This window comes from Rattus norvegicus, chromosome 13, assembly GCF_036323735.1.
Source record: "Rattus norvegicus strain BN/NHsdMcwi chromosome 13, GRCr8, whole genome shotgun sequence".
NCBI lineage: Eukaryota > Metazoa > Chordata > Mammalia > Rodentia > Muridae > Rattus > Rattus norvegicus.
In genome coordinates this window covers 91,321,693-91,346,656 of record NC_086031.1, presented here as the reverse complement: position 1 = coordinate 91,346,656, position 24,964 = coordinate 91,321,693, and the positions used below count along the sequence as shown (strand labels likewise).

Here is a 24,964-nt window from a genome sequence, read left to right as displayed (position 1 = left end):
TGGACAACCTCCCTTTATTCTTATTTCTCTGGTCTTAAATGAGTCTGACTTTTAGGAGCTAAGGGGTTTAATTTGGTCTCTTTGCATTAAATAGATTTCCTCCAAATATCCAATGAACTGATTTTATGAAGTAATTCCTGCATAATTTCAGTTCCACGGTGCTGACTCACACTGGCTATAAGCAGCTTTTAAAGACTTCTTTCTCTAACATTTCCAAGCATAACGTTTGATGGTTTTGTACATGCAACTATAGTCTTAAGTGTTTGCTTTGATGACTTCAGAAGTACTTGAGACATTGGATGCTTCCTGCTCAGTGTTAAGTATCACTCCAAAGATCTACCATCTGTATACCAAGAAAAGCCATGTCCATTTTCTTATTTCTAAAAAGTAAAATTTACAGTAACCTATACGTTCTATTGTAAAGAAATGATAATGCTGCACTTCTTCTTTCGTCTAAGCCACACGCCATTACTAGGCAATGCTCCCCTAATAAGATACGGATGCAGCCACCACGGCTCACCTGGAAATGTATAAGGACACAGCCACCACGGCTCACCTGGAAATGCTAGCAGATATTCGAGAGAGCAGAGATAGAGTACTCACTGTTCCATAAACTATTTTCAGACTCGTAAACTATAAGTTATAATTCAAGGATGACCTTGTCCAGTAAAGCATTCCAGTAATACAAAAGAACCTCCCACCTCAGGGAAGGGCTGGCAAGCTCTTCCTGTAAGGGTTAGAAAAAATATTTGGGTTTGTGAGTTATGTCGTCTCTGCCACACCTTTTCAGCTCTACTTTTTAAAAAGATTTATTTTACTATTTTAACTAAGTATATGTAGGTGGGTGAGTGTACTTGTGACTGTAGGTTTCGGTAGAGGCCAGGGATGTTGGACGCCCTGGAGCTGGAGTTAGAGAAGGTTGTGAATGTCCAACGTGGGTGCTGGGGACTTAAGAGCAGGTCTTCTGCAAGAGCAACAAGTGTGCTTATCTGCTGAGCCCCACTCAGCAAACCCATTTCCTAAAACTTCACTTGTCAAATTAGGCAGAAGCGGAGCGGACACGAGTCCCCGCTGGCTAACTCTTCTGCTACGAGGAATGTGAGCATCCGGGGAGGGCGTCATCTGGGCTGATGTCATGTTCTTGGTGCAATCTCACAGGACACTTTAAGAAGCCCTTGCAGCTGAGTGAAATCTTGAGTTGAGAACAGCCTGGACTACAGAACATAGCAAGTTCCAGACTAGCCTGGGCTACATGGTGAGACTATCTCACAAAGCCAAAAATAACAAAGAAGGACCTAGTACTCGCAGCTTCTGACTCCATGATCAATGTCTCCCAAGTTTTAGTGATGGTTATCTTGGGACAGTCTGATGGGCCAATGGACCTTTAGTTCACCTATGTGGTGGTCTTTGCCTGTCACTTCAGCCCAGAACAGTTCTCAGAAATGTGTTCTCCTCCTGTCTCTGCCTTGTCCCAGCCTAACTACTGCTGGTACCTGCACTAGGGTGGAAGGAAACAGGTCCTATGAGTGGGGAAGCTGCATTGCCTTTGCCCCTAGCAGGAGACTTAGATATGAACTCTGCCTGCTGGGATGTGCACACACACATCCACGTGTCGGGACAGGGCATAACAGTGGTCATCCATGCCCAAGGCTTCAGTGCAAAGGCTTTTGCTCCCTTTACGATAAAGGAGAGTGACTCCCACACTACCCTACACAGGGTGCCTGGAAGAAGAAAAAGAACCTGAGATGTAGGAGAGATAGTCAGGAAAGCACTTGCTGTGCAGGATAAGGAGCTGGATTTGATCTCAGAACCCAGAAAATGCCAGGCATGGTGAGCACTACTGTTGCTCTGAAGTTAAACATTCCTTAACTTTTTTATTCCTGGTACCACTATAGCAATTTGCAAGGCAATATACTTGGTATAACAAGGGTAGGGCGAGATAAAAGTACAAGAGATAAATGACCTCAGAAGTGCACATCTGTTACTACACTACATTAATTAAATAATGTTTTGTAAACCATGCTATGACAGCCCTGAACAATAAAGGTTTCCCGCTGAAGCTGCAGTGATGTTTCTGACTGTGGACCATCACTCCTTCTGTGGGTAATTTTTACAGTTCCTCTTGCATTTGGGACGACTGTCTCAAAGTAACCTGCAACTTTCCTGACAACTCCACCCCTTTTTCTAAGAACTACAACCATTTTCTGCTGTTTGCTACCACCTCCACCACCATACGGATTGCCTGAGCATCCTCCACCCACCCTCCCCGCTTCATGGACCCACAATTTGATAACTGCTGTCTACCATAATTTTCAGTCATTATACTTTCTTCCACCAAAAAGTCTCTCCATCATAATAACACCACATCCTCTTCCTCCACAGTATCCACCACCTTGGTTTCCATAGCCTGGTCTACCACCATAGTCTCCTCCATCCATAACCAGGATCACCACTACAGCTGTCACCATCACCTCGAAATGCATTGCATTGACCTCCGTAATGACCTCTGTTGCCACCACCTCTGCCACCACAGCCTTCTCTTCCGCCAAGGTTTCTATGACAACTAAAATTACCTCCCAGGTTCCCTCCATGAAGTAGCAAGGTCCACCTCCCCAACCTATTTGAAGTCAGTAGACTGCATCTCTAGTTTAGAAAGGGCCCTTCTCACTTCACAATTATACTCATTGACAGTGTGGTATTCTGAAGAACATTTTATCAACCATGTTATGGTGATCAAAAGGTACAAAGGCAAATTCTCCTTTTCCAAGTCAGCCTGCCTTCCAGAACTTGGATAGCTTCACTGTGCCACACTATTCAAAGCAGTCTCTCAGAATATATTCTTCGTCAGCTTCTTTAATACTACCAGCAATTTTTTTCACTGTTCAACAGGCACCAGGCTTTACAGATGCCTCTCTAAAACTGGCTTCTTTAGTTCTACTGCACACCCATCAACTTTGTGTAGCCCAGTACACATTGTTTCATCTATCTCTTTGACGCAAAAGCAAGTCACAAAACCAAAGCCAGTGGAACGTTGTGACTGGGTCTCACATCACCACCCAGTCTATGAGTGTGCCCTTATTCTTAAAACATTCTCTTAAGCTATCATCTAGTGTCAAAGCTCAGACTGACAGGAGACAGCTTCCTCAACTGTTCTGGCCTCTCTGGACCATGCCTCCCCATCCCACCCTCTGTTATGTACCCTTGTGCTGTGTACAGCTCCAAATCACACAGCAAATTTAAAGTACAGTGATGGGGGGACAGAGAGAAAAAAAAGAGGCATATAGAAGACCGAAATATAAGGAAAGCAAAGCCTCCTAGGACAGCACCTTTAACATCATGTTTCTCTTTTCTGAACAAAACGGTCTGTATTTTTAATTGCCCTGTACCCTGATCAAAGGCTAGGGGCAACAAAGAAACATCTTTGAGACTCAACTATTAAACTCAAAATTAACAAAGAAAATTCTAAAGATGCATCTCTCATTTCGAATGAGCTAACCCTGTAATTGCCAGGGTTTCCTGAAAGTTCCTGAATTTTAAATATTGAACTCTGAAATGATGTAGTTTGCACTTCAGTGTCTCTGGCCCCTTCTGGAATAGGATGAGAAGCAAGACGGCACCCTGGCCACATGCTCCAGTCGTGTGTCAGAGGATGAAGGTGCAGCTCTGGTAGGGCGACCAGCGCAGTACGGAGCAGTCAAAGCCTTACTGGATAATAAAGAAAGCTAGCGTTTCTAAGTGTTCTTTTCACTTCCTTTTAAGGAGGACAGTACTGTAGCATTGAACAAAGACACACCTGCTCTGCAGTCGGGAACAACGAGTTGCAAAACATTTTTTGAGATAAAGAAATGTGAACACAAGCTTGGTGTTATTTGCTACTAATTATTGTTAATATTCCTCAATGTGACACTATGATACTATAAATGTTTCCTTCATAGATACACAGTAACGTATTTATAGGTGAAATATAAATGTCTGAGCTCTGCTTTAATATTTCTATAAAAGGAGAAGAGCTAGAGGAAGACAATGAGAAAGAGAAGTTAGAAAATGATAAGATGAAAAAAATAGGATATAAGACGTTAAGAAAAAACCCTGTGAACTGGATGAAACAGGACTGACAGTCACTGAATGTGAGTACTAGAAATGCACAAGTTGTTTATAACGCTCCTTTTGTTTCCTATGCTTTTAAGTTCCCATGATGGGGTGTGTGTATGTGTGTGCATGCGTACATGCATGTGTGTGTGTGCGTGTGTGTACCTGATGTTTATAAAAAAAGAAAGGAAGGAAGAAAGGAAAGAGAAAGAAACAAACAAAGAAACAAACAAAGAAGGAAAGAAGGAAAGAGAGAGAGAGAGAGAGAGAGAGAGAGAGAGAGAGAGAGAGAGAATAAATCAAGGCATAAAGTTCCCAATCTGCACAACCAATGTCTTTGTTTTCCGTGGTACAGAGCAGCCCGTGAGGCTGACAGCAGCTCTCCCAGCTGGGGCGGTATAGAGGAGCTGATGGGAAGGGTAATTCACCCAGGGGTCCTGACACAATATAAGAAGAAAAGAAGAAAGTGAGCGGAAGAGACAGCCATTGTTCCCCCTCTAAGCTTGCTTTCTAATTATGCCAGAGCCAAGGCTCAGGTCAGGAGGAAAATCATCCCAGCGGTCAGGCCTTTGCCTGGCTGTGTGTCATCAGAGGCCCTGGTGCTCACCACATTCCATCGAGGTTCCCCACCTGCTCTCAAAGCCTATCAAGTGGCCAGAACAGCTACAATAGAATAAAATGATGCATTATGGGGAACACCTGTTTGCAAACCAAGAGACAGCCTCTTAGTTATGATGGCTGTATGATACATAAGGCTTTAAAATTAAATATGTTTTATATCATGGTAGGTATTGCAGATAAATGCTTGACATGTCCAGCTTTACAAAGCTAAATGTAAATTTCTCTCCTGGGTGCAGATGGTGGCCAAGCTAAATAGCTCTTCGGTCTTTCAGACAGAAGGTCAGGTCATGGCTGAGAGACCAAAGAACAATTGCTGCTTTGCTGCTCCAAATCATCCAGGGAGTGAGAAGCTCCTACTTCTGAAACTGTTCAGTACAAAACAGTTACAAAGCTCTCCTCACACTCTGTCCTAGGAAAAAAGGAGTATCGGGAACACACAAACGTCTTCTAACCCTCCACAGGCTTGCTCCTACACAAGGTGCCCTTCCCGAAGGGGAAACGACACCACTCCAGATGATTAGGAAACTTCGTACTTCAGTCCAGCTAGGACACTGACAAAGGAGACTCATCCCTTCAGCTTCAGCCTTTGTGCCATTGTGAGCTGATTAAGAAGATAGTGTACGAAAGAAACAGACACCAGAAGGGATTTAAAGTAGGCTGTTCATTTCCTGAGACACTCTCTCTTGTTACTTTAGGGGGTTTTGGTTTTTGTTTTTTTCTATCACTAGAACATAATAAGGTAATTTTAAATCATTCCTAAACTCTTTGCTTCTGTGTTCTATCGGTAGAAAATATTATGCTTCTAGAGTTCTACATAATAACTCAAAAGACATTTAATGTTACGGAGTGTGCCAACGTAACTGTGAAAACCTGTAGGGCATCAGAAGGAGGACAGTGCTCCATTGCTTAGCAGTCCTCGCTTCCACTCATCAACTGAGGGAACTGTCCATTCTACTGCCAGGGACGCCCCCAGCTGGACAAAGTAAAAATCAGCACATGTTCATATTAAAAGATCTAAGTTTGCATATACTCATATAAAAATGACTTTTATTCTGGTTGTCTGGCTTTCACTTTAGTACTAAGGGCCTGGGCTGTGATGTGAAATGTTCTGCACAAAGCTTCATTAGCACCTCCATATTTAATTTTTTCCCCATTGCATTTCTGTCATTTGTCATCAACAGCTGATGGCTTGAAAGGGAAAATATGTTGAAAACATGATAGAAAGCTTTGCTTAGAAATATGTTGTAGAATTATCTGGAGCGACTTACTTCTGAACTGTACGGATATCTCTAAATTATTGATACTGATACCTCAGTCGTATTATTTTAATAGAACACACAGTCTGCTTTTCTTGGCTGTAAAGAATACAAACCTTCAATGGCCTATAATGTATCATAAAAATAGAACATCAAAAGTCAATCTGCCATAACTTTCTCTTTAAAAGCTTTCCCCAGAGTCAATTAAAATTGGAGTATCTATACAATCTCAACAGAGTTATAACATAAAACATCTGCTCAAACTGAAATTGAAGCAAGTAGCATCCCCTAGCATTCCTAATGTCACTGTACTTAGGCTTCCTGAGCAAACGTATTCATGGCTATCTTACTAAAACTGGTCCAACTCTGCCAACAGTCAGTTTGATTGACATATTTACATATCAACTCATCTCATCTTACAAATTTTAAAGTTTCTCATTTAAAACTGGATGCAAGTTGGCATCTTCAAGAACTTTATGTACGTATATTTTAGGTTCAAACTGTGCATTAGAACATTTTTTAAACTTTTTCTAAGTAATAGATACATATCCAAATGTATATTTATGAACTGTCAAATTGGAATTTCATATGCAAGCAGTTGCATCTCACCACTTCATGTCAGGAAACTATAAATGAAAGTCTTTTAATAGAATCAACTGGGTCCTTCACTAGTTAGAAACAGCATAAGAGAAGTAAATGGCTTCAGGATAAACCACACCAACGTCAGAACACACATGACTAACAGCTTACCAGCTGGTTGTGCTAGTGTGCTCCCTTACCTGATCTTTCATTTCAAGATCCTTTTGAGATTTTGCTTTGTATTCTTTGTGTTCCTTTTCTGCCTCATCCTTCTCCATTTTGGTTTTATTCAACTGAAAGCGCATTTCTCCACACACCTGTTAGATTGTAAAAACAGATCAGCGGGCTCTGGAAGCTGCAGAGAAATGTCTACAATCAGATCCTTTGGTGCCCCCTAGAGGACACACAGATAAAGTACAGCAAGACTTTTCTAAGACAACTGAGTATGGTTTAAGACTTGGAGGCAACAGGAGGAAGTAGTGAGAGACAGCTCAGCAGTCAATGATGCTTGCCCCCAAACTTGATCACCTGAGTCCAATCCCAAGGTCCTGCATGGAACGAGAAAACCTATTCCTTGTGTTGTCTTTGTAGTTGCATAAATGCCACAATGTACATTGATTCCCCCTTCTTAAAATCAATCAAAAACTATAAAATAACGAAATGCATAACTAAGGAATTCAAGTAAAATTTCAGAACTATCTTATATAAAATAGTTTCGAATGAATATTATCAACGAATAGCTCTATCATCTGAAATCACACTAGCTAAAATCAGTAATGAAAACAGTTAAGTCTGTTATTATTCACACAGATGGTCGTTCTCCCTATATTATAAAATGTCTCTTTAAAGACTTCATCAGCTTAACTTTCAAGGAAAATCTTATAAGGATATTTTTGCAAATAAACTGTTATTATTGGTATTTAGGTGCACAATAGCAGCATTTAGTACAAACCATAGAGATAGCATTAACCATATTGTTGCCGGTATGCAATGTGACTTAAATACCATACAATACTTAAGTACAACAACTTCTGGTAAAAGTCATCTGCTGGCTTTAAGCCTGATCTACAGTTCTAACTGTAGCCTTCTACACAAGAGAGACTATACATTTGAAGGAAAATAACTGTGATACTATTAGATAATGAATACATGTAACATCTTTAAAATGTTTCAAAGCATTCTGTATGCAATTTATTTTTTCTCTAGTCCAGGTCACTCACATGGAGAAATGTTTGAGAAATAGAATGATCAGGAAAATCTAAATAAAGAAATGACGAGCCTTTGCCATAACCAAGAAGCTGCAGAAAGTTGAGACACATCACAACCCTCTCGCTTTCCAATCTGCCTTTTAATGCCTGCACATTTTCTAATGCTATTCTTGCCTGCAACTTTTCAGTGTGGCATTTCTTCAAAAATGAGTTTTAGAAGCTTTAGAAACTTCAGTGAAGTATATAACCTATATGCCTTCCTTTGCTCGAATGAAAATCTCTTTAGAAACAAACAATAAGGGAACCAGAGTTTAAAGTTATGACCAGACCGAAGTGCCGCCAGCAGTTGCTCCGGGGGCATCAGAAGTGCACGGAGCCCTCATACCCAAGTCTATCTTTACTGCAGGAGAGCTGACACTTCCATTCCAAAGCTTAACTTGCGACGCTAACTAAAACTGAAGAGTAACAGAAAACTCTCTCCCCTGTTCTGAAGTGTGTGGCCTCAGTAGGTCTACAGATGAAGTGAACGGCTCTCAATTTATAACATCAGAGAACTAATTGCTCGCCGAGGAAAAGCAGCGACTTGCATCTAGGGGAGAGTCTAATCTCTAAAAAGTCACTTTATTCTTTAATTGTAACCCTCGCTGTCTTAGTTGTTTCAGCTCACTGCTTACTGTATTCATCTATAACAAACTTCTTCTAAGATAAATCTAGGCATCACACTGAGCCAGAGTCATCACCTGAGCGCTAGGAGCCACTCCAAAGTCATTTAGTCTAATACGTCCCTCTCTGAGGTCTGAGTCCTGTTGTACAGCTGTCGAGACAAGAACTAATGCTCTCCACCACTGTGCTTCATAAAAAGGTGTCCCCTAGAATGAACTGCAAACAAGTGTCCAGGGTTCCATCTCCAATCCTGCATGTCCAATCCTCTGCAGACCTGTCTTTAGACAGACAGAGCTTCTCAAATCTCTTCATCACCCAGCATGATTTTGGAAGTAAACAGAGAATTAGAGAGCAAAGAGAAATAGCTCTTTTCATAAGTTGTATGTATAAGTATAAATTGATGTAAAAGTTAAAAAGAATTATGATTACTTAATTTAAAGCAAAAATAGAATAAAATGTATCAAAATTTAAGGTTATTGTGTTATAATATTACCTGTGAATTTAGAGATAAAAAATGAATTGATTTCATTTATATATTATGTTTGGAAATATTTGCTTTCTTACTGGTCAAGGGGTTTACTTGAAATCCAGAGAAACTCGTATTTCTTAAAATAAATCAATTAAAACCACTACATGTTTTAGTTCTCACTTCACTGGTCAGAGAGGCTCAAGACATGGATGTATAACTTAATCAATAAAATAAGAATTTATCTAAATATAAAATATAATTAACTTAATACAATATGTTGATTTTAAAAGTAGATATGAAACAGAGGTGAGAGGAGGAAACTTTTATATTAAACAAACCTTTCAGCATGCCTTAAGCAACTGCTGGGAAAGCCAGGCTCAGGCAAGCTACAGAAGAAGAATCACTCCTTGCTAGCTAACTTAGAAAGGTAATGCCTGTTAAAGAAGCAACAGTTAAGTAGAACTAGCTGTCTTTGCCAACTGATTGTTTGGTACAAATTAGCTTGGCATTTTTAGTACCGTAAAGGGTAGAAGACGAGGGCTTGTAGTAATGGCTGTTGACTTGCTAAAGAAGCCTTTATTATTCTTTAAATAAAAAGACTTTTCTACCCCAAACTTCTTTCTGACAATTTATGAAGCTTTGGATAATAAGAAATTTCAATGGCCCACACCATTAATCCCAATGCTTAGGAGGCAGAAGCAGGCTGGATCTCTGAGTTCCAGGAGAACCAAGTCTACACAGAGAGAAAAAAAGAAAAGAAAAGGAAAAGAAAAATGGTTTCAAAGTAGTTGAGATTGCTCACAAGGTATCTGAAAACCAGAGGTAGATTTCACAGTGGAAAGAGAAAATTGACTCTGACCTCCATATATAACACACACACACACACACACACACACACAACACACATACACACACACACATAACACACACACAACACACACACATAACACACACACACCTATACACATACATTCATACACACATACACATCACACACATACAATAATAAAAATAGTAAATAAATAAGTTTAAAAGAAAAATGTTTTCAAAGAAAATATGTACTTAAGCCAATTATTACACCAAAACTTGTTCGTACCTTTGTGACGTCCATTTCCTGAGATGCAAGCTGGTTCTGCACTTCCTCTAATTGACTGACAGCTGAAGTCTTCTCCCTTGTAATCTTTTCAATCTCGGCCTCCAGCTTGGCAATATTCTGAGATAGGATCAACATCTGTGAGAGAAAAAAAAATCTCAGCAACAGTATTTGAGAATATGAAAATTAAAAGTCAGTTCATAAGTTTGGTGCCAGCTACTGGGCTCAATGTTATTTCTCTGTGGTTGGAGATGTCCACTTCTCCACTCCCTAGCTCACCTCAGAACCTGAAACGCCTCCTTCCATCCCACCCATTCCCCTTGGCCTCCAACCTAAAGTGAAGGGCATGAGACAAAGTCCTAAGGTTGGCTGAAGGCCTGAGATAGCAGATACAATATGTTCCAGAATGAACTGCAGTGGAGTCCTTTCAAAGGGAGAATGGAGGAACAGGAACTCTTAGGTCCTTCCCTGTATGGTCATTAAACATTACAAAGAATGAGAGAGAGGGAGAGAGTCCCTTCCCCCAAATCAACAAGGGAGTTCTCTGCAGTTCCTCATTGGCAAGGCCCATGTATCGTATCTCCCCATTACCAAGTGTTCCTCAGTCCTGTCCAATGGGCAATTATCTCATCTTCCAGGACTCCCTCCTGACTTCCGGGCCTTTCACACCGTGGGAACTCTCGTGCCTGCTCTGCTTCTGTTCTCACAGTCATGGCCACCATCCACGCCACCCTGGTTGCTTACGATTCCCATGGTTGCACTGCCTGGGATCCCACGGCAGCGTCAGTGTGCCCGCCTCCTCACCCTCCACCTCTGTCTACTGCTGTCACGGTGTTTAATCACACTGTTTCATTGCTTTTAGCTGTCTCTGGTTTTTTGACTAGAAGTTCCTCAAAGGCACGTTCATTAAAAGGCACAAACGTTCCAGGAGTATATGGATAAACAATTAGGATAAATGACTTTTTGAGGGAGTCTGCAGATAGCATCAAGTCCTTTTTCCTCCTCAGGATTAAAAACGTTTTCTAGTCCTTAGACTTAATGGTTGAGCTGTTTCAATGATTCCAACTTTTCTGTGCCAACATTAGTTAACACACTGAAAATGAAGGAATGCTGCCCTAGCCCAGAACTAAACACGGGGACATCTACTGCACTATTAAGAAAGGAGCAGTGACACTTGAGCTCTGCCATAGCCCCCCGCACGTGCATACTGTTCTGTAAATGAAAGGGCTAAACTCCTGTCCTACAAATAAGCCTAACAAACTATTTGGTTCACACACACACACACACACACACACACACACACACACACTAATGGAAGAAGAGACAATAGCGGGGATAGATGTAATCAAAATATATTATATATATATACATATATATATATACACACACACACACACACACACTAATGGAAGAAGAGACAATAGCGGGGATAGATGTAATCAAAATATATTATATATATATACATACACACACACACACACACACACACACACACACACATGAAAGCATACAGATGAAGCCCATTATTGTATATAATTGATATGTGGTAATAAAAACTCTTAAAGTCTCAATATTGAACAAAAGTTTATGGTAAAGTAAGCTTTACACTGTCAAGTGTCTGCACTTGAATTATATAACTAGCATGGCTAACCCACATGAAAACAGGAGCCCTGAAGATACTTTCTAATTTAGAATGATCAACTAACTGACTTGTCTGAAGATCACGGAGAATTGTGTACTTGATTTATAATTATTTACATGTCCCAAACATTAAAAGGTTGTCTGAAAACTTCATTCACAACATAGCTTTGCTAATAACTACAAAGTATCCTTGTGCAAGTTCCAACCTGAATGTATAAAGTCAAGGGGAAATAAATGGAGCAAACAGAGTATCATTTAACTTCTGTAATTTAAGAACTCAAGTTCATGATTACTCATATCATAAACCTGTAATTACAGGTCTTCTGGACCCATACAGCAGCAGTCAATTGCAGTGGCAAGGTAGTAAAAGTAATAAAGGACATATTTATATGGAGATAAATCTGTTAAACATAGTAAGAATGCTCTATTGCTAATCATGAATTCTGTGTCTGTCTCTATTACGAACACACGCCAATCCCTCCCTCTCGGCCTCCCGCCCTCTACCACCCCATCATTTAGCTCCTCTGCCCACGACCCGTCTGCTGCCTCCTGTCACCCACTTCCTGAGGCCTCCCTCCTGTTGTCACACCTTCTTTTCCCCCACGCCCACCATCTGGAAGTCAGCATTACACTGCAGGAGTTTCTCCATCCACATCTGTTGCAGAGCCAGAAGTATCACAGACAGCTGCAGCACTGCTGGATGTCTACGGCACTGACATCAGGTAAGTCCGTTAAACTTTGACAGGGGCAAGGAAGAGACAAGGACACCTAGGCTGGGAGAGCTTTATGGAAATTTCTGCAAAGTGGTTTCCAGTACATTGACTATTGCGTGGAGGGGTAGAAGAGATATAACGAATTAGGGATTCTGGCAATGGGTTATTGTCAAGGGAAGTAACTAAGAAAACGTGTGGAGCGTAGGGGGTGATCAAATAAGCATATGATAAATGATGGGCTGGACAAGCACACTAGAGAGGCTAGGAGAACACACTGAAGGCAGGAGACAAACTCACAGCAGGAATACTCATGGGGGGAGTGATGCAAATATGCAGGTAGGCAGGGGTCCTGTTCTCTAGAGCCTCCCACACAAGGGGGGGGGGGGTGGGCGATGGCTAGTCCCTTGAGTCTTCCTATTCTTAGGAAGCTAGGAGAACCTGATTTTACACTAACTTTACAATGTAATTGTAATGACTAATTGGTCACTTTTCCTATTAAACTGTATTCCTGAGCTTGGTAGTCTGTCTCTCTCTCTCTCTCTGTCTCTCTGTCTCTCTGTCTCTCTCTGCGTGTGTGTGTGTGTGTGTATCTGTGCATGTTCGTGTTGAGGTCAGAGGTGTTAGCCTTGGTGTCATCTTCAGTCACTATCTACCCTATTTTCTTTTAAGGCAGAGTCTCTCACCATCCTGGAGCTCATCGATTCAGCTACACTAGTTGGCCACCAAGTCCCCAGGAATCCTTGTGACTCCATCTTCCCAGCACTGAGGTCGCAGGCACACATAGCATGTCTGGCTTTATTGTGTGGGTGCTGAGGATTCCAACTCAGGTTCTAACGCCTGCACACTAGGCACTTTACCAACTAAGCCATCTCCCCAGCCCCAGAGAGTCATTCGGAAAAGTGAAAATTCTCTCTCTCTCTCTCTCTCTCTCTCTCTCTCTCTCTCTCTCTCTCCCAACCCCTCTCTCCACACTGACTATCCCTGCTCTCTAGTTAAGCACGTGCACACTCTCACACACGTGGGTTACACTATTTACAATACAGTGATTTTACAGTGAGGAAGCTCCCTTCTCACTTTGTTTCAGAAACGCCTCAGTCAGTATTGTGTGCTGGTCAGTTCTTGTCCTGGGCGTGTACTTCAGATCTGCTTGAGAAACTGTAAAGGATCCAGACAGGAAGTCTGAGAAAAGCTGCAGGGTCCTTTGCAGGCGAGGTAGGGAGATGGAGAAAAGGAAGGACAAAAGAAGGACAGGCAGATGCTTGCTTGCTAGCTCTTAGCACGTGTGTACACTCGTGACTATGACCATGGCACCGTGTCTGTGGCACCTCCATCACAACTACTGAGGCAGTATTACACAGACAACATGGGAAACTAGGTACTTTCCTAGGGTAGTCCCCTGTGCATGCAGACACACACACACACGCACACACACACACACACACACACACACACACACACCCAGAGAGAGAGAGAGAGAGAGAGAGAGAATGAATTGTATCAGATCTGGATTACTGAAAATTGGATTACTTGTACTGGATTAATTTTCAGTTCCCCTGAAATGAGATTAAGAAAACTAAGCTGCTGGACCAAGTTCACTTGAAAAGATTCATGAAGGGGCAGCCTGAGTTTGTGTTCAGGCTGCTCTGTCTGTACAGACATGTAGGTCCCGGGAAACTGTCCAGCAAGTCCACTGTGCCTTCCCTAAAATAAAATGACAACAGACACTGGCTCAATTCTACCCCATGCCTACCAAAAGACAGGCATGACATTCTTTCAAAACATCATGTCATTTAATCCTGTCAAGTGCTTAATGCATTCATTACTCCTGAAGATTAAATAAGGCCCAGAGAGGTCAAACTGGATTACCTCCCACTTTACCTTCTCTAAGAGACTTTACTTGAGGAGAACAGCACCAACTGCTAGGATTCAGTTACTCCTGTCTCTCACAGCGTACTCAGACTCAGGACTGGACCTGAGATCAAATCTGCTGATGCTTACCCACTTGTGAAGCATGCCCAGCTTCAGGTACCTCACTGGCTCAGGAAGTGACCAAGCACACTTCACTGCTCTGTTTTTCCTCTTTTGGATTGCTCATCCGAGTGGTTTTATATTGTGAAGGTACTGAGTCAAATAGTTTCCATGAAACAGAACCTTTCCCAAATAAAAATACCCTAGGTGTGAACAGCTGCTTTTGCAACACATATTTTCTCACACACACAAGAGCCAATTCAAACCCACACCCCCCCCCCATGCCTTCTTCGGGTAGAATAGAGACCAATTCCTTCCTTGGAAGCTAGATCCTAAGTCCTACCTATTCTTTGGATCTTAGCAACACCACCTTCCCCATAAGGCTTGTCATGATCACCTGCAGACAGGGACCAGCTCTACCCCCTGCCTTAGTCCTGCCTTCCTGATGTCATGGGTCTTTTATCCCTGCCTTGCATGTTATTCCTACCTCATTCAAAAACATGTGAGTCAGCACATGCTAAGTGAGAATAGTGTGCCAAGCAGTGAGGATGTTGGGTCATGTATTCGCGGAGCTCCCAGGAAGTTAGAGAAGCCAACAGTCGAAGAAGAACTTGCCATCAGTGAAGTAAGGGAACCTACGAACAGGAACCTACTTCTGCTTCAAGAGCTCAGACGGACCAAACAAAACAGAGGATGACCTTCCTGGGAAGGACTGAAGCCTGGGAGACTTCCACACTTCTTATGCACTAGAGACTGGCAGTGCTGATGGTTAAGAAAGGCTGTTGAGGAGGGAGAGCTGAAGACCAGCAGAGCCTGGGAAGGACTGCAAAACCTGCCTGAGGTGAGGGGACAGGCACAGGAGAAAGGGCCAAGAGTCTAATGGAAGAACAAGGTAGGTGAATAGTTTAACTGTAGCCACCTACTGGCTTCAACTCAGTTAAGTGTCTCTGCTGAGGTTGACGGAACTTGAGGAGAATAAACGTGACCTGAAACAGGTTCTGAAAAGCTAAGACCACAATGCTGCCCCCTCCCACTGGGTGACATAACTAACTCCCAGTGACCTCCTAGGACCAAGATGTCCTCCTCTCCACTAGATGCTGTAACAAGTTCCAACATTATCATCAGACACATACTCTAGTTCTACTCCAGTTTATTAATAAGGCGACTCCACAGATATCATTACCACATCCAATGTGAAGACTCAGTGTGTGGCTGACCTGTCTAATACTCACGTAGATTTTATGGGCATTAGTGATTAGTCTCTCTCTACGTCTCCATGCTTCACCTCTGCTAGTCTACCCGACTCCCTCTGAGCGGTATCCAAACCCCAACAAAGCAGGAGCTGCAGCTCCTACAGGTGTATGCTTTTCCTGTGCACGACACTTTCCTCCTCGGAACTCCACTGTCCACCTAACTATCCTTCCGTCTTCCTAGGCCTTACTTCACAATCCTTCTGACGAGTCTCCTGTGCTGTCTAGGCAGGAGAGACACGATGCATTTACCAACATATTTGCTTGGCAGCCTCCTTCCCCAAGGTCTGTATGCTTTCTGAGAGAGCAGTTCCATAACTACATCCCCAAAGACTCCAATTCATCTGTTCATGCTGAAGAAAGGTAGGAGGGATGCACAGGACGTTGGAAAGTAGGGGGAGAAGAGCAGGCGCGAGCACTCGGGCGTGCCCGCCATCACTGCTGTGGGAGGGTGTCAGGCACAGTACCTTAGCCTCCGCCTCTTCCCGCTCTCTGGTTACTTCTTTCTTTATCATCTCCTTCTCCAGAGCCCTTTTTTCTTGCTGAGAGGCAAGTTCCTTCTCCAGTCTGTCTGTCTGCCTCTCCAGCTCACTCCTCAGCTGCTCACACTGGATCAAAGCCTGCAGGCGAGAGCGCGAGAAGGGAGGTCAGCAGTGGGAGGGCACACCAGGGAGAAACGGGGGCAACCACACCCCTTATTTAAGAGTTCAAACCACTCGACAGCCACAGCACTACTGACTGTCATAGCAACACCCTGATGTCACACTCACTCACAGGTTTCCATCTCACAGGTGAGGCTACAAGACTAGTCAGCTGGAGACTTCTGGTGGCCTTGATGGTGGCCACGGAATCCTCAGAATTTGAAAGTAAGTCCAGAAAAGCTAAGTGCCTTGGTATTTTCAGTTGTGTAGTGTTAGCACTTCATGGAATACACAGGAAAACATACTAGCATCTCACTTTTAATTCTTTAAAATAGACAGTAAAAGTGTAAAGCAGATGCTGTAATTTATTATGCATTCACTCACGGTCTGTTAATGATGTTTCCTTAATATAACTAAGATCTAGTTCCTTTCCCTTAAACACAGAGCATGCTGCCTACTGTTATCAGGATGGATAACATCATCCAATATCAGTAAAAGTTAATAATTGAAAAAAAGTCACAATTTTCATTTGCACAAAATTGCCTGCTACATTTTCCAGAGATCAAAACTCCCTCAATTCTGGAAGGGGTTGCCCTCCCACAGTCAAAAACCCTGACCCAGAATTATCACTCCTGTCTAAAAGAACTTCAGAAACAAAAGTGGAGAAGACACAAGGAAAGGAGGTTCAGTGACAGGCCCAAATTGGAGGCCAAGGGGAGGATCTAAGGCCTGACACTATTACTGGTGTGCTTACAGACTGGAGCCTAGCATGGCTGTCCTCTGAGAGCCCAACAAGCTGCTGACTGAGATCCAACTTACAGATACACCCAACCATTCGACTCAAGTCAGGGACCCCTGTGGTTGAATTAGGGAAAGGCTGGAAAAAGCTAAGAGGAGGCAGACCCCATAGGAAGACCAGCAGTCTCAATTAACCTGAACCCCAGATCTCTCAGACATTGAGCCAACAACCAGCAGCATACAGGAGCTGGTCCAAGGCCCCGACACATATACAGCAGAGGACTGCTTGGTCTGGCCTCAGTGGGAGAAGAGGCACCTAACCCTTGAGAGACTTGAGGCCCCAGGGAGTGGGGAGGCCTGGCAGGGGGTGGGGGAATCCTCTTGAAGACAGGGAGAGAGGAGGACTGGGAATGAGGAACTATGGGAAGGTATACCAGGAAGGGGTGATGACTGAACTGTAAAAGAAATTAAAAGTAATAATAAAAAACAAAACTCCCTCACTTCCTTTGACCACATCCATGATACCATTATCTATAATGTCCAACAATGAAATAGAACTGCAAACCAAAATTTAAAAATCTCAATAAATTAACTTACTATGGTATCTCTGCCCTCTGGCATTTGTTCATGCCTACAGCACTGGCCCAAGCCAGGCCTCACGAAGCTCACACGCTATGTGATTGTGATCTGCACAGTCTAGAATGGTTAAGATAAAAGCCACAGTGGTAGTTCATACTGGTAACTGCATGCAGCAAGGGGACGCTCCTCCAGGGCCAGTGGGAGTGCACACTTGTACGCTAATTTGGATGATTTCTTAGAAAATTGAGAAGACTCAGCTATCCCACTCCTGGGCATGTGCCCAAAAGATGCTTTATCCTACAGTAAAAGACACTTGATCAACTACATTTCTAATAGCCAGAAACTGGAAACAACTTAGATGTCCCTCAACCACAGAATGGATAAAGAAAATGGGTTATAGTTACAGAATGGAAAATAACTCAACTGTTAAAAATAGCATCATAAAATTTGCAGGCGAATAGATGGAACTAGAAAAAATCATTCTTGGTGAGGTGACCCACCTCACCACAGAAAGTCAAATATGGTATGTACTCACTTATAAGTGGATATTTGGGTCACGGGAGCAGGAATGAGATCTCCCAGGGAGGGATTCTGGGAGTGGGAGGAGATAGGAACAGGAGGGATGGAGTAGGAAGAAAACAGAGGAGAAAGTATTGGGAGAGACAAATGGAATTGGGGGCTTATCGAGGAGATAGAAACTGAGTGCACGGAAAGTCCAAGCAATCTACTAGGGTGACCCTAACTAAGACGCCATCTCTTGTAATCAAGCAAGATTTCCAGGAGAGAAACTGGAACAGCAAGCCAGCCACAAACCCTTCGACCTACAATTTACCCTACCTACAAAATGTGCTGTGGTAAAGATGGCTCGGAAATTGGGGAGTGGACAACCACTGCCCAGTCTAATCTGAGACCCATGCCATGAGAGGGATCCCACCCTTGACACTGTCTGGAACCAGAGGCTAGATAGCCCAGAAACACCTAGGACAGAACCAAACACAACCAACAATATTCTGCCTGACTGCTAGACCAGAGGCTAGCATAACTGTCATCAGAGACCAGCAACTGAGAGAAGCAGACGCAGAGACCCACAGCCACACATTAGGTAGAGCTTAGGGAATCCTGCAGAAGAAGGAAGAAAGGATTGTAGGAGCCAGACAGGACAAAACCATCACAAGAAAACCCACAGAATCAACCAGGGAAGCCTGCATAGATCTGGCCTAGGCCCTCTTCCTTTGTGTAACAGTTGTGTAGCTTGGTCTTCTTGTGAGTCTCCTAACAGCAGAGCGGACACTGTCTCTGACTCTTGCCTGCTTCCAGGGCCCTCTTCCCACCACTGGGCTGCCTCATGCAGCCTTAACACGAGGGAGGTGCCTAGTCGTACTGCAACTCGGTATGACATGTTTGGTTGCTATCCCTGAGAGGCCTGGACTTTTCTGAAGGGAATCGGAAGAGGAGTGGTTAAGGAGGAAGAGTTGGGGAGGGCCTAGGAGGAGAGAAAGGAGGAAAAACTGTGGCCAGGATATAATATTTGAGAGAAAAAAATTAAAAATATTTGAAAATAAAAATCAAACAAACAAACTGCACAGCCACATTTGTTGACAGTGGATCTGGAAATGGTCTTGGTGTACAGCATTAGGCTTTATGCAAAGTTATGCTGCCCTCTGTTAAAAGCTAAACATAGACAGAAGATACCCAGGCTCTGCAGCAAACTCTCCTTCCTCTCTGGAAGGTATTCACTTCCAGGTCTCCATTTCAGAAAGTTTCAGTTATCCTAAAGCGCGAGAGCCAATTTCAAATGTGTCTGGTTAAGCAAAACCAAATACAGTTTTGTTTTGACTAAAACTGGTTCTCTAAGGGAGTTAGCCCCAAGCTAAACCCTAGCTGAATGCTTTAGAAATTAGGAAATTTTAAATTAGACTGTCAGAGAAATGAGGGTGAATTTTTTTCCATAACTAAATCCCTTGGAGCCTGAAATACTAGGGAATACTGAATACTGTACAATTGTGCTAGTAGCAATCACTTTCCACTAATCTAGTAAAACACAACCCAGTAACTTTTGCTGATATAATCAAAACTAGTGGCATAAGTAAATGGAACCAGTGTAGCCAAAGAAACTCCCACTGAACAAAATCGTAGGTGTTAGCATTGTTAAGTGTGAGAATAGTAAGAACCCCTGAGGGCCCAGCCAGCCCAAACAGTAAGAGGAAAGACTCCAGTTTTGGCAGGAACTGGAGGAAATGGTCCTCACGGTGGCCTAGCAGGAGGAAGGTTCAGTGGATGGCACAAAGTAGAGCTGTCAGTCATATAAACAAACTGTGCTGATGACTGACTGCTGTGTCCAACGCTCTGTCCTCTGGCGCTCACCACCAGGAGGATGAGTAGGTGTGGGGAGCAATGAGTAACCCTTAGGTTACAAACTGGTAATGGCGTCTGTCACTGGGTACGTAACCAAGGACACACAGGTAAAACAGATTTCATTTTATACATGTCTAAATTTTTTAACATTTATGTTTGGTTACAATGAAAGAAACAGTAAAATTTAGTAACACATGAAAATAAAAAAATCTAATTACATATGCATATACATGTGTGTACTGCATGTGTGCATGTACACATGCATGCACACATATGGAAGCCAAAGTCCTCATCAACCACATCTGTACCTAAATTTTTGAGACATGGTCTCCCTCTTGCCCTGCAGTTCACCAGTTAGATAGACTGGTTGGCTATGGTGCCCCAGACAGCCTCCTGTCTCCACCTCCCCAGCAGACCCTAACTCAGGTCTTAACACCCGAGCAGCAATCATCTTACCCTCTGGCCCTGAGATCTAACACTGTCTCTCTAACAGGGACCTCATCCAAGGCTTAGGGGTTTCTGACCCTCATTATCGAGCATTTGCAGGGTACTGGTCCTTGTGATTCAAGGGCTCCCATTTACTCATTTTCTAGAACCACAGCTGATACATAACCACGAGGAAACTAAACCCTCAAAGCTAGATCGCAACTAAGATGATCATGCCCAAGTGAGGCTGGCACCTCCTTTTTCCTGGGGGACCTGCTGTGGTTGGTTCTCCTTTTCCTTACTTGGTGGAAATGGCCACCACCAGCCTTGAGCATCTGAGAAATTATGCCTTCCTATGCAGTGGAGTCCACTCATGTGTCTACCTTTGCAGCCACTTCATGTTATTTCCAGCAACATTTATGTCAGAACATAACTTACTGGGCTTCGAATTTCTATTTCTAGTTTTATTAAGCCAAAGGGTAAAAATTACTATCATAAAGAAGTCAAACATTTTCCACAACAAAACTGACATCTGTCAACTGAAGTTTTAAACCAGGAAATCTATTTTATGACATCTCTAATCTCCCTCCCAACTGCTACAGTTTCCTAGGAATTCCGGCAAAAGCCTCATGAATAATAAATTAATATATTACAATGATTTATTGTTTACTGTTAGTGAACATAAAATTTAAAACTTATAAATATGAATTTTTCTGAAACAAAGCCCATTAAATAAAAATGATTATCAATACGTTTAAGATTCTTACTTATGAATAAAACACAGTATTGCTTTTAATTTATAAATACTCGCTTACCAGAAACGTATCAATAAGCCTATACTGAGACTATTTGCATAGTCATGCATCAGTTAATGACCATGTTCTGAGAAATGCACAGTACATAATTTTACACTTACATAAGCCTAAATATTGTAGGTCATACCACTGCCTCTGAAGCAATCAGAAGATAAGCTAAACAGAGGTGAATGAGGCTGCTGGTGTGATCCTACATGCACACACACGCACTCACACACACACACGCACACACGTGGAAGGAATACATTCTAAAATAATGACAAACAATAAACAAGCATGAAGGCCAGTAGCACAGTTGCCCTTTGTCACTGAGGGCTATATATAATAGATTTAATATATAACCACACATGCCACACTTTGATCCAACAGTCGGCTTGCTAATCCCCGTATCAGCACGCACGTGCCTGCGAGGACCACGGTTCCTGGTGGAGGCATTCTGATGCACTGACAGCTTGTTTGGTTTGCAGCAGACAAGCAGCACGGTCCGCACGCTCACACGTGGAGTCCAGTGCTCAATGCTTTTCTGGTCTTTTTCTACGCCAAATTTCTTATTCCTGCTTTTTTGCTTCTATCAAAATCCAGGACACGGGATAAAAGAGAAATGTTTTAAAAACATGTACTGAACCTGCCACGTTGCCATTCGTAAAGAAAAATCTTCCTCAGTGTTCTTCATGCGCTCACTGACTTCCCTAAGCCCGTGTCTGCACTCACCACCCAGCCACTTGGCCCCTGAGACAGGCAGGCAGCATGGGAACCCTTGTTTTCTGTTTTTTGAATTTTATCAACACAGTCTACCCTCGCTTACTCCCAGATTGTACTTTTTCTCTTTAAAAATCATCTCCAGTTGTAGTAAGGTACACTTTCCAAGTAAAGCCCTTTGCCGAGACTTGCCACGCACTAAAGCCTCCTTCCTAAGCGGCTGGCCAGTTCAGAGACACTCACTGAGTTCATCAGGACCGGGTCAGTGTCTCGTCACTCAGGTGAAAACTACGGCTTTGCCCAAATCACAGCCCTAGGACGTGGAACGTAGACTGTAAAACAGCACCGTGGTCTTCTCTGCCTGATACCTGTTTTCTTCTAAACAGGGCAGGCACTTTCACAGCCACTAGAAATGTAAAGAGTGCCACAAAGCAAGGTCTCCCCTTCATGCAATACAAACAAAGACCACTAAGTGGCAACAGACACCAAGCAACTACCTCAGACTGACAAGCACTTCTAAACTGAGAAGGACCACACTCCCCAGTGCAACACAAGTATGTCTTACAGAACGTTAGGAAGACGCACAGCCTCAACATCATGTTAACCACAGGTCACCTCCATGTGAATGTCAGGTGCACAGTACACAATGCCTCGCTCGAACATTCTTTTCCCCTTTTCATATTCTTCTCTTACGCAATACATCCCCACCAGTTTCCCCTCCCTCCACTCCCCACAGCCTCATCTCCACCTCCCCTCTGCCCTAGGTCCACTCCTCCTCCTTTTCCCTTCAGAAAGGAGCAGGCCTCCCAGGGATGTCAACCAGGTCAGAGACAGTAAGAATGGGCACAAACCCTCCCGTCAAGGCTGACTGAGGCAACCTGGCAGGAGGGAAAGGGTCCCAAGAGCAGGCAAAGGATTCAGTGACACCCCCACTCCCACAAAAGCGCTAAGTTAAACCACCATACAAGCTTGCCGAGGACCTAGTGCAGCCCCTTGAAGGCTCCTTGACTGCCACTTCAGTCTGTGAGGCCCTGTAAGCCATGCTTAGTGATTCTGTGGGCTTGTTCTCCTGGTGCCCTCCACCCCTGACTCCTGCAGTTCTTCCTTCTGCTCTTCCCTGGGGTTCCCTGAGCTCTGAGGGCGAGGACCTGATCAAGATCTCCAACTGGGGCTCTGTCTACCGTGTGGCTGTGGTCTCTGCATCTGCCCAGCAGCTGCTGGGTAAGCCGCTCTGAGGATGACTGCACTGGGGCCTTGCGAATTCTCAACCATTAATTTTAAAAATCACTAATGATCTCAGATCACATTTATTCTTAAAACTACTAATTTCCCTTCAACAAGCATTAACCGTGAATGAATATGCAAATGGTGTGTGAGAAACACAGTGTTACACATATAGTCCCTCACTGGGGACCGCTACGGAAAGCCACCAAGACTTGTGTGACAACAGTGGCGTTCAGAGGAGCAGAGATTCATTCAAACAGGAGACAGGAATGCCTACAAAGACTGTCACCCAAAGTGCGCCTCCTCTGAGGGACAAGTGTGCCATAAACTATATGTACACAGCAGCTGGCACTGGCTCGGAGAGCTCAGGAAAGCGCTCAGTTATGCTTCCCATTTTGGATCTGCATGAAAGAGTGTGGTGAAGACAACTCTAGAAACTTGGAGAAAGGCCATGCTGAAGAATTCGCTTACTGTACCCCAATAGAGCGATGCCCCAGGGAGACATTTACAACCCACAAAACCTCAGACTGGAAAGGACTCACTGGAACTGGGGGGACCCAGGAGAGCAGTCAGGAGGTTACTGCCTGCAGGAGAGGAGTCTGCCCTGGGAGGTGACTGGTGGGCGCACAGGGGACTCTGCAGAGAGTCATGTGAGGTGTGGGGAGGGCCGAAGAGGCTGTGAATTCAGGAAGCTGGAGTTGCTGCTGGTGGGAGAGACAGAAACCAACAGCAAAGACGAAGTAAATGGAAAGTGTGAGGAGATGCTTGAGGCAGATGTGGGTCAAGCGAGAGCAGTGATAGGAAAAAGCCTCGTGTCATGTGCAGTGCACAGAACACCACCATGAGGGTGGGACAGCTAACACTTCCAAAGCTCCTAGGTGCCAGAGAATGGGATGAAGGCAGAATGAGGCCCTGGGTTGGTAATGAACGGGGAGCAGCTCAACATGAGTGCAGTCTAGAATTTGTTGAAAGACCGGCTGAGCTTGACCACAGGTGATAAGACAACCCCAAAATGACAGGGAGTAAGGTTGGGTGAGGCAGATGCTGCAGGCGCAAATAACTGGACAAGACCAGGGTGCCCAGGCTCCCTACCTTCACAGAGGGTCTTAAATTACAACTTTAAAGTCCTACTTTATTACTGGATGCTGTAGACAAGGGAGTGGGAGAAGTTTTATTTCTGAAAACACAGAAACATAGGCAATTTTGATTCAAGGAAAATTATGGGTTTTTTCAGTTATGAATTTTTACAAGCATTGTAAAATGTCCATCCTGAGAACAGGAGGTGGTTTTCTACTCAATGGGCGTAAACTAAATTTTAAGTGATATTAAGGAATTTATTAATAATAAGTGTCTGTGTAAAATGAAATATAGCATCCAATATCTGTAAAGTGGGTTTGAACTATCTTGGATAAAAGGATGTACACATTTCTCCCTGGTGTGCCTTCCCACTGCTGACCTCCCTTCTCGCGCTCTCGCCTGCAGGCTTTGATCCAGTGTGGGCAGCTGAGCAGTGAGCTGGAGAGGCAGACAGACAGACTGGAGAAGGAACTTGCCTCTCAGCAAGAAAAAAGGGCTCTGGAGGAGATGATAAAGAAAGAAGTAACCAGAGAGCAGGAAGAGGTGGAGGCGGAGGCGGAGGCGGAGGCAGAGGCACCGCGCCTGACACTCGCCTGCCCACAGCCCAGGGTTTGATGGGAGATGGCGATGGAGGGGCAGGTGGATGGGGAGGGGCTGGCTTCAGCTGTCTCCTCCCTCCTGACAGGGAGGTGGAGCTCCTGGCAGTGGAAACCTGCCATGGATGCGCCCTAGACCTTGAGAGATGCTTGGGGCCAGAAGTGAAGCTAGACTGAGACATGCAGAGCCTGTCTGTAGTGACGTACCTGTCTGCACACAGTAAAATATCTGCAAACAGTGTGTGCACGCCCGCTCCCAAAGCA

At 43.7% G+C, this 24,964-nt stretch overlaps 1 protein-coding gene across 24 annotated transcripts in view; it reads right to left on the bottom strand.

Moving 5' to 3' along the window:
- The window catches only part of Sdccag8 (SHH signaling and ciliogenesis regulator SDCCAG8), a 231,469-nt gene that overhangs the window by 171,599 nt on the left and 34,906 nt on the right, over window positions 1–24,964 (bottom strand). For all 24 annotated transcript variants that reach the window (XR_010056919.1, XR_010056920.1, XR_005492248.2 and 21 more), the window contains 3 exons: window positions 16,018–16,170; window positions 9,982–10,116; window positions 6,746–6,862 (listed from right to left, as the gene is read on the bottom strand). Coding sequence is in view for 19 of the 24 variants with exons in the window: in NM_177929.3 (NP_808790.2) it covers window positions 6,746–6,862; window positions 9,982–10,116; window positions 16,018–16,170 (405 nt within the window). In the remaining 5 variants the exon portion in view is untranslated. The remainder of the gene's footprint in view (window positions 1–6,745; window positions 6,863–9,981; window positions 10,117–16,017; window positions 16,171–24,964) is intronic.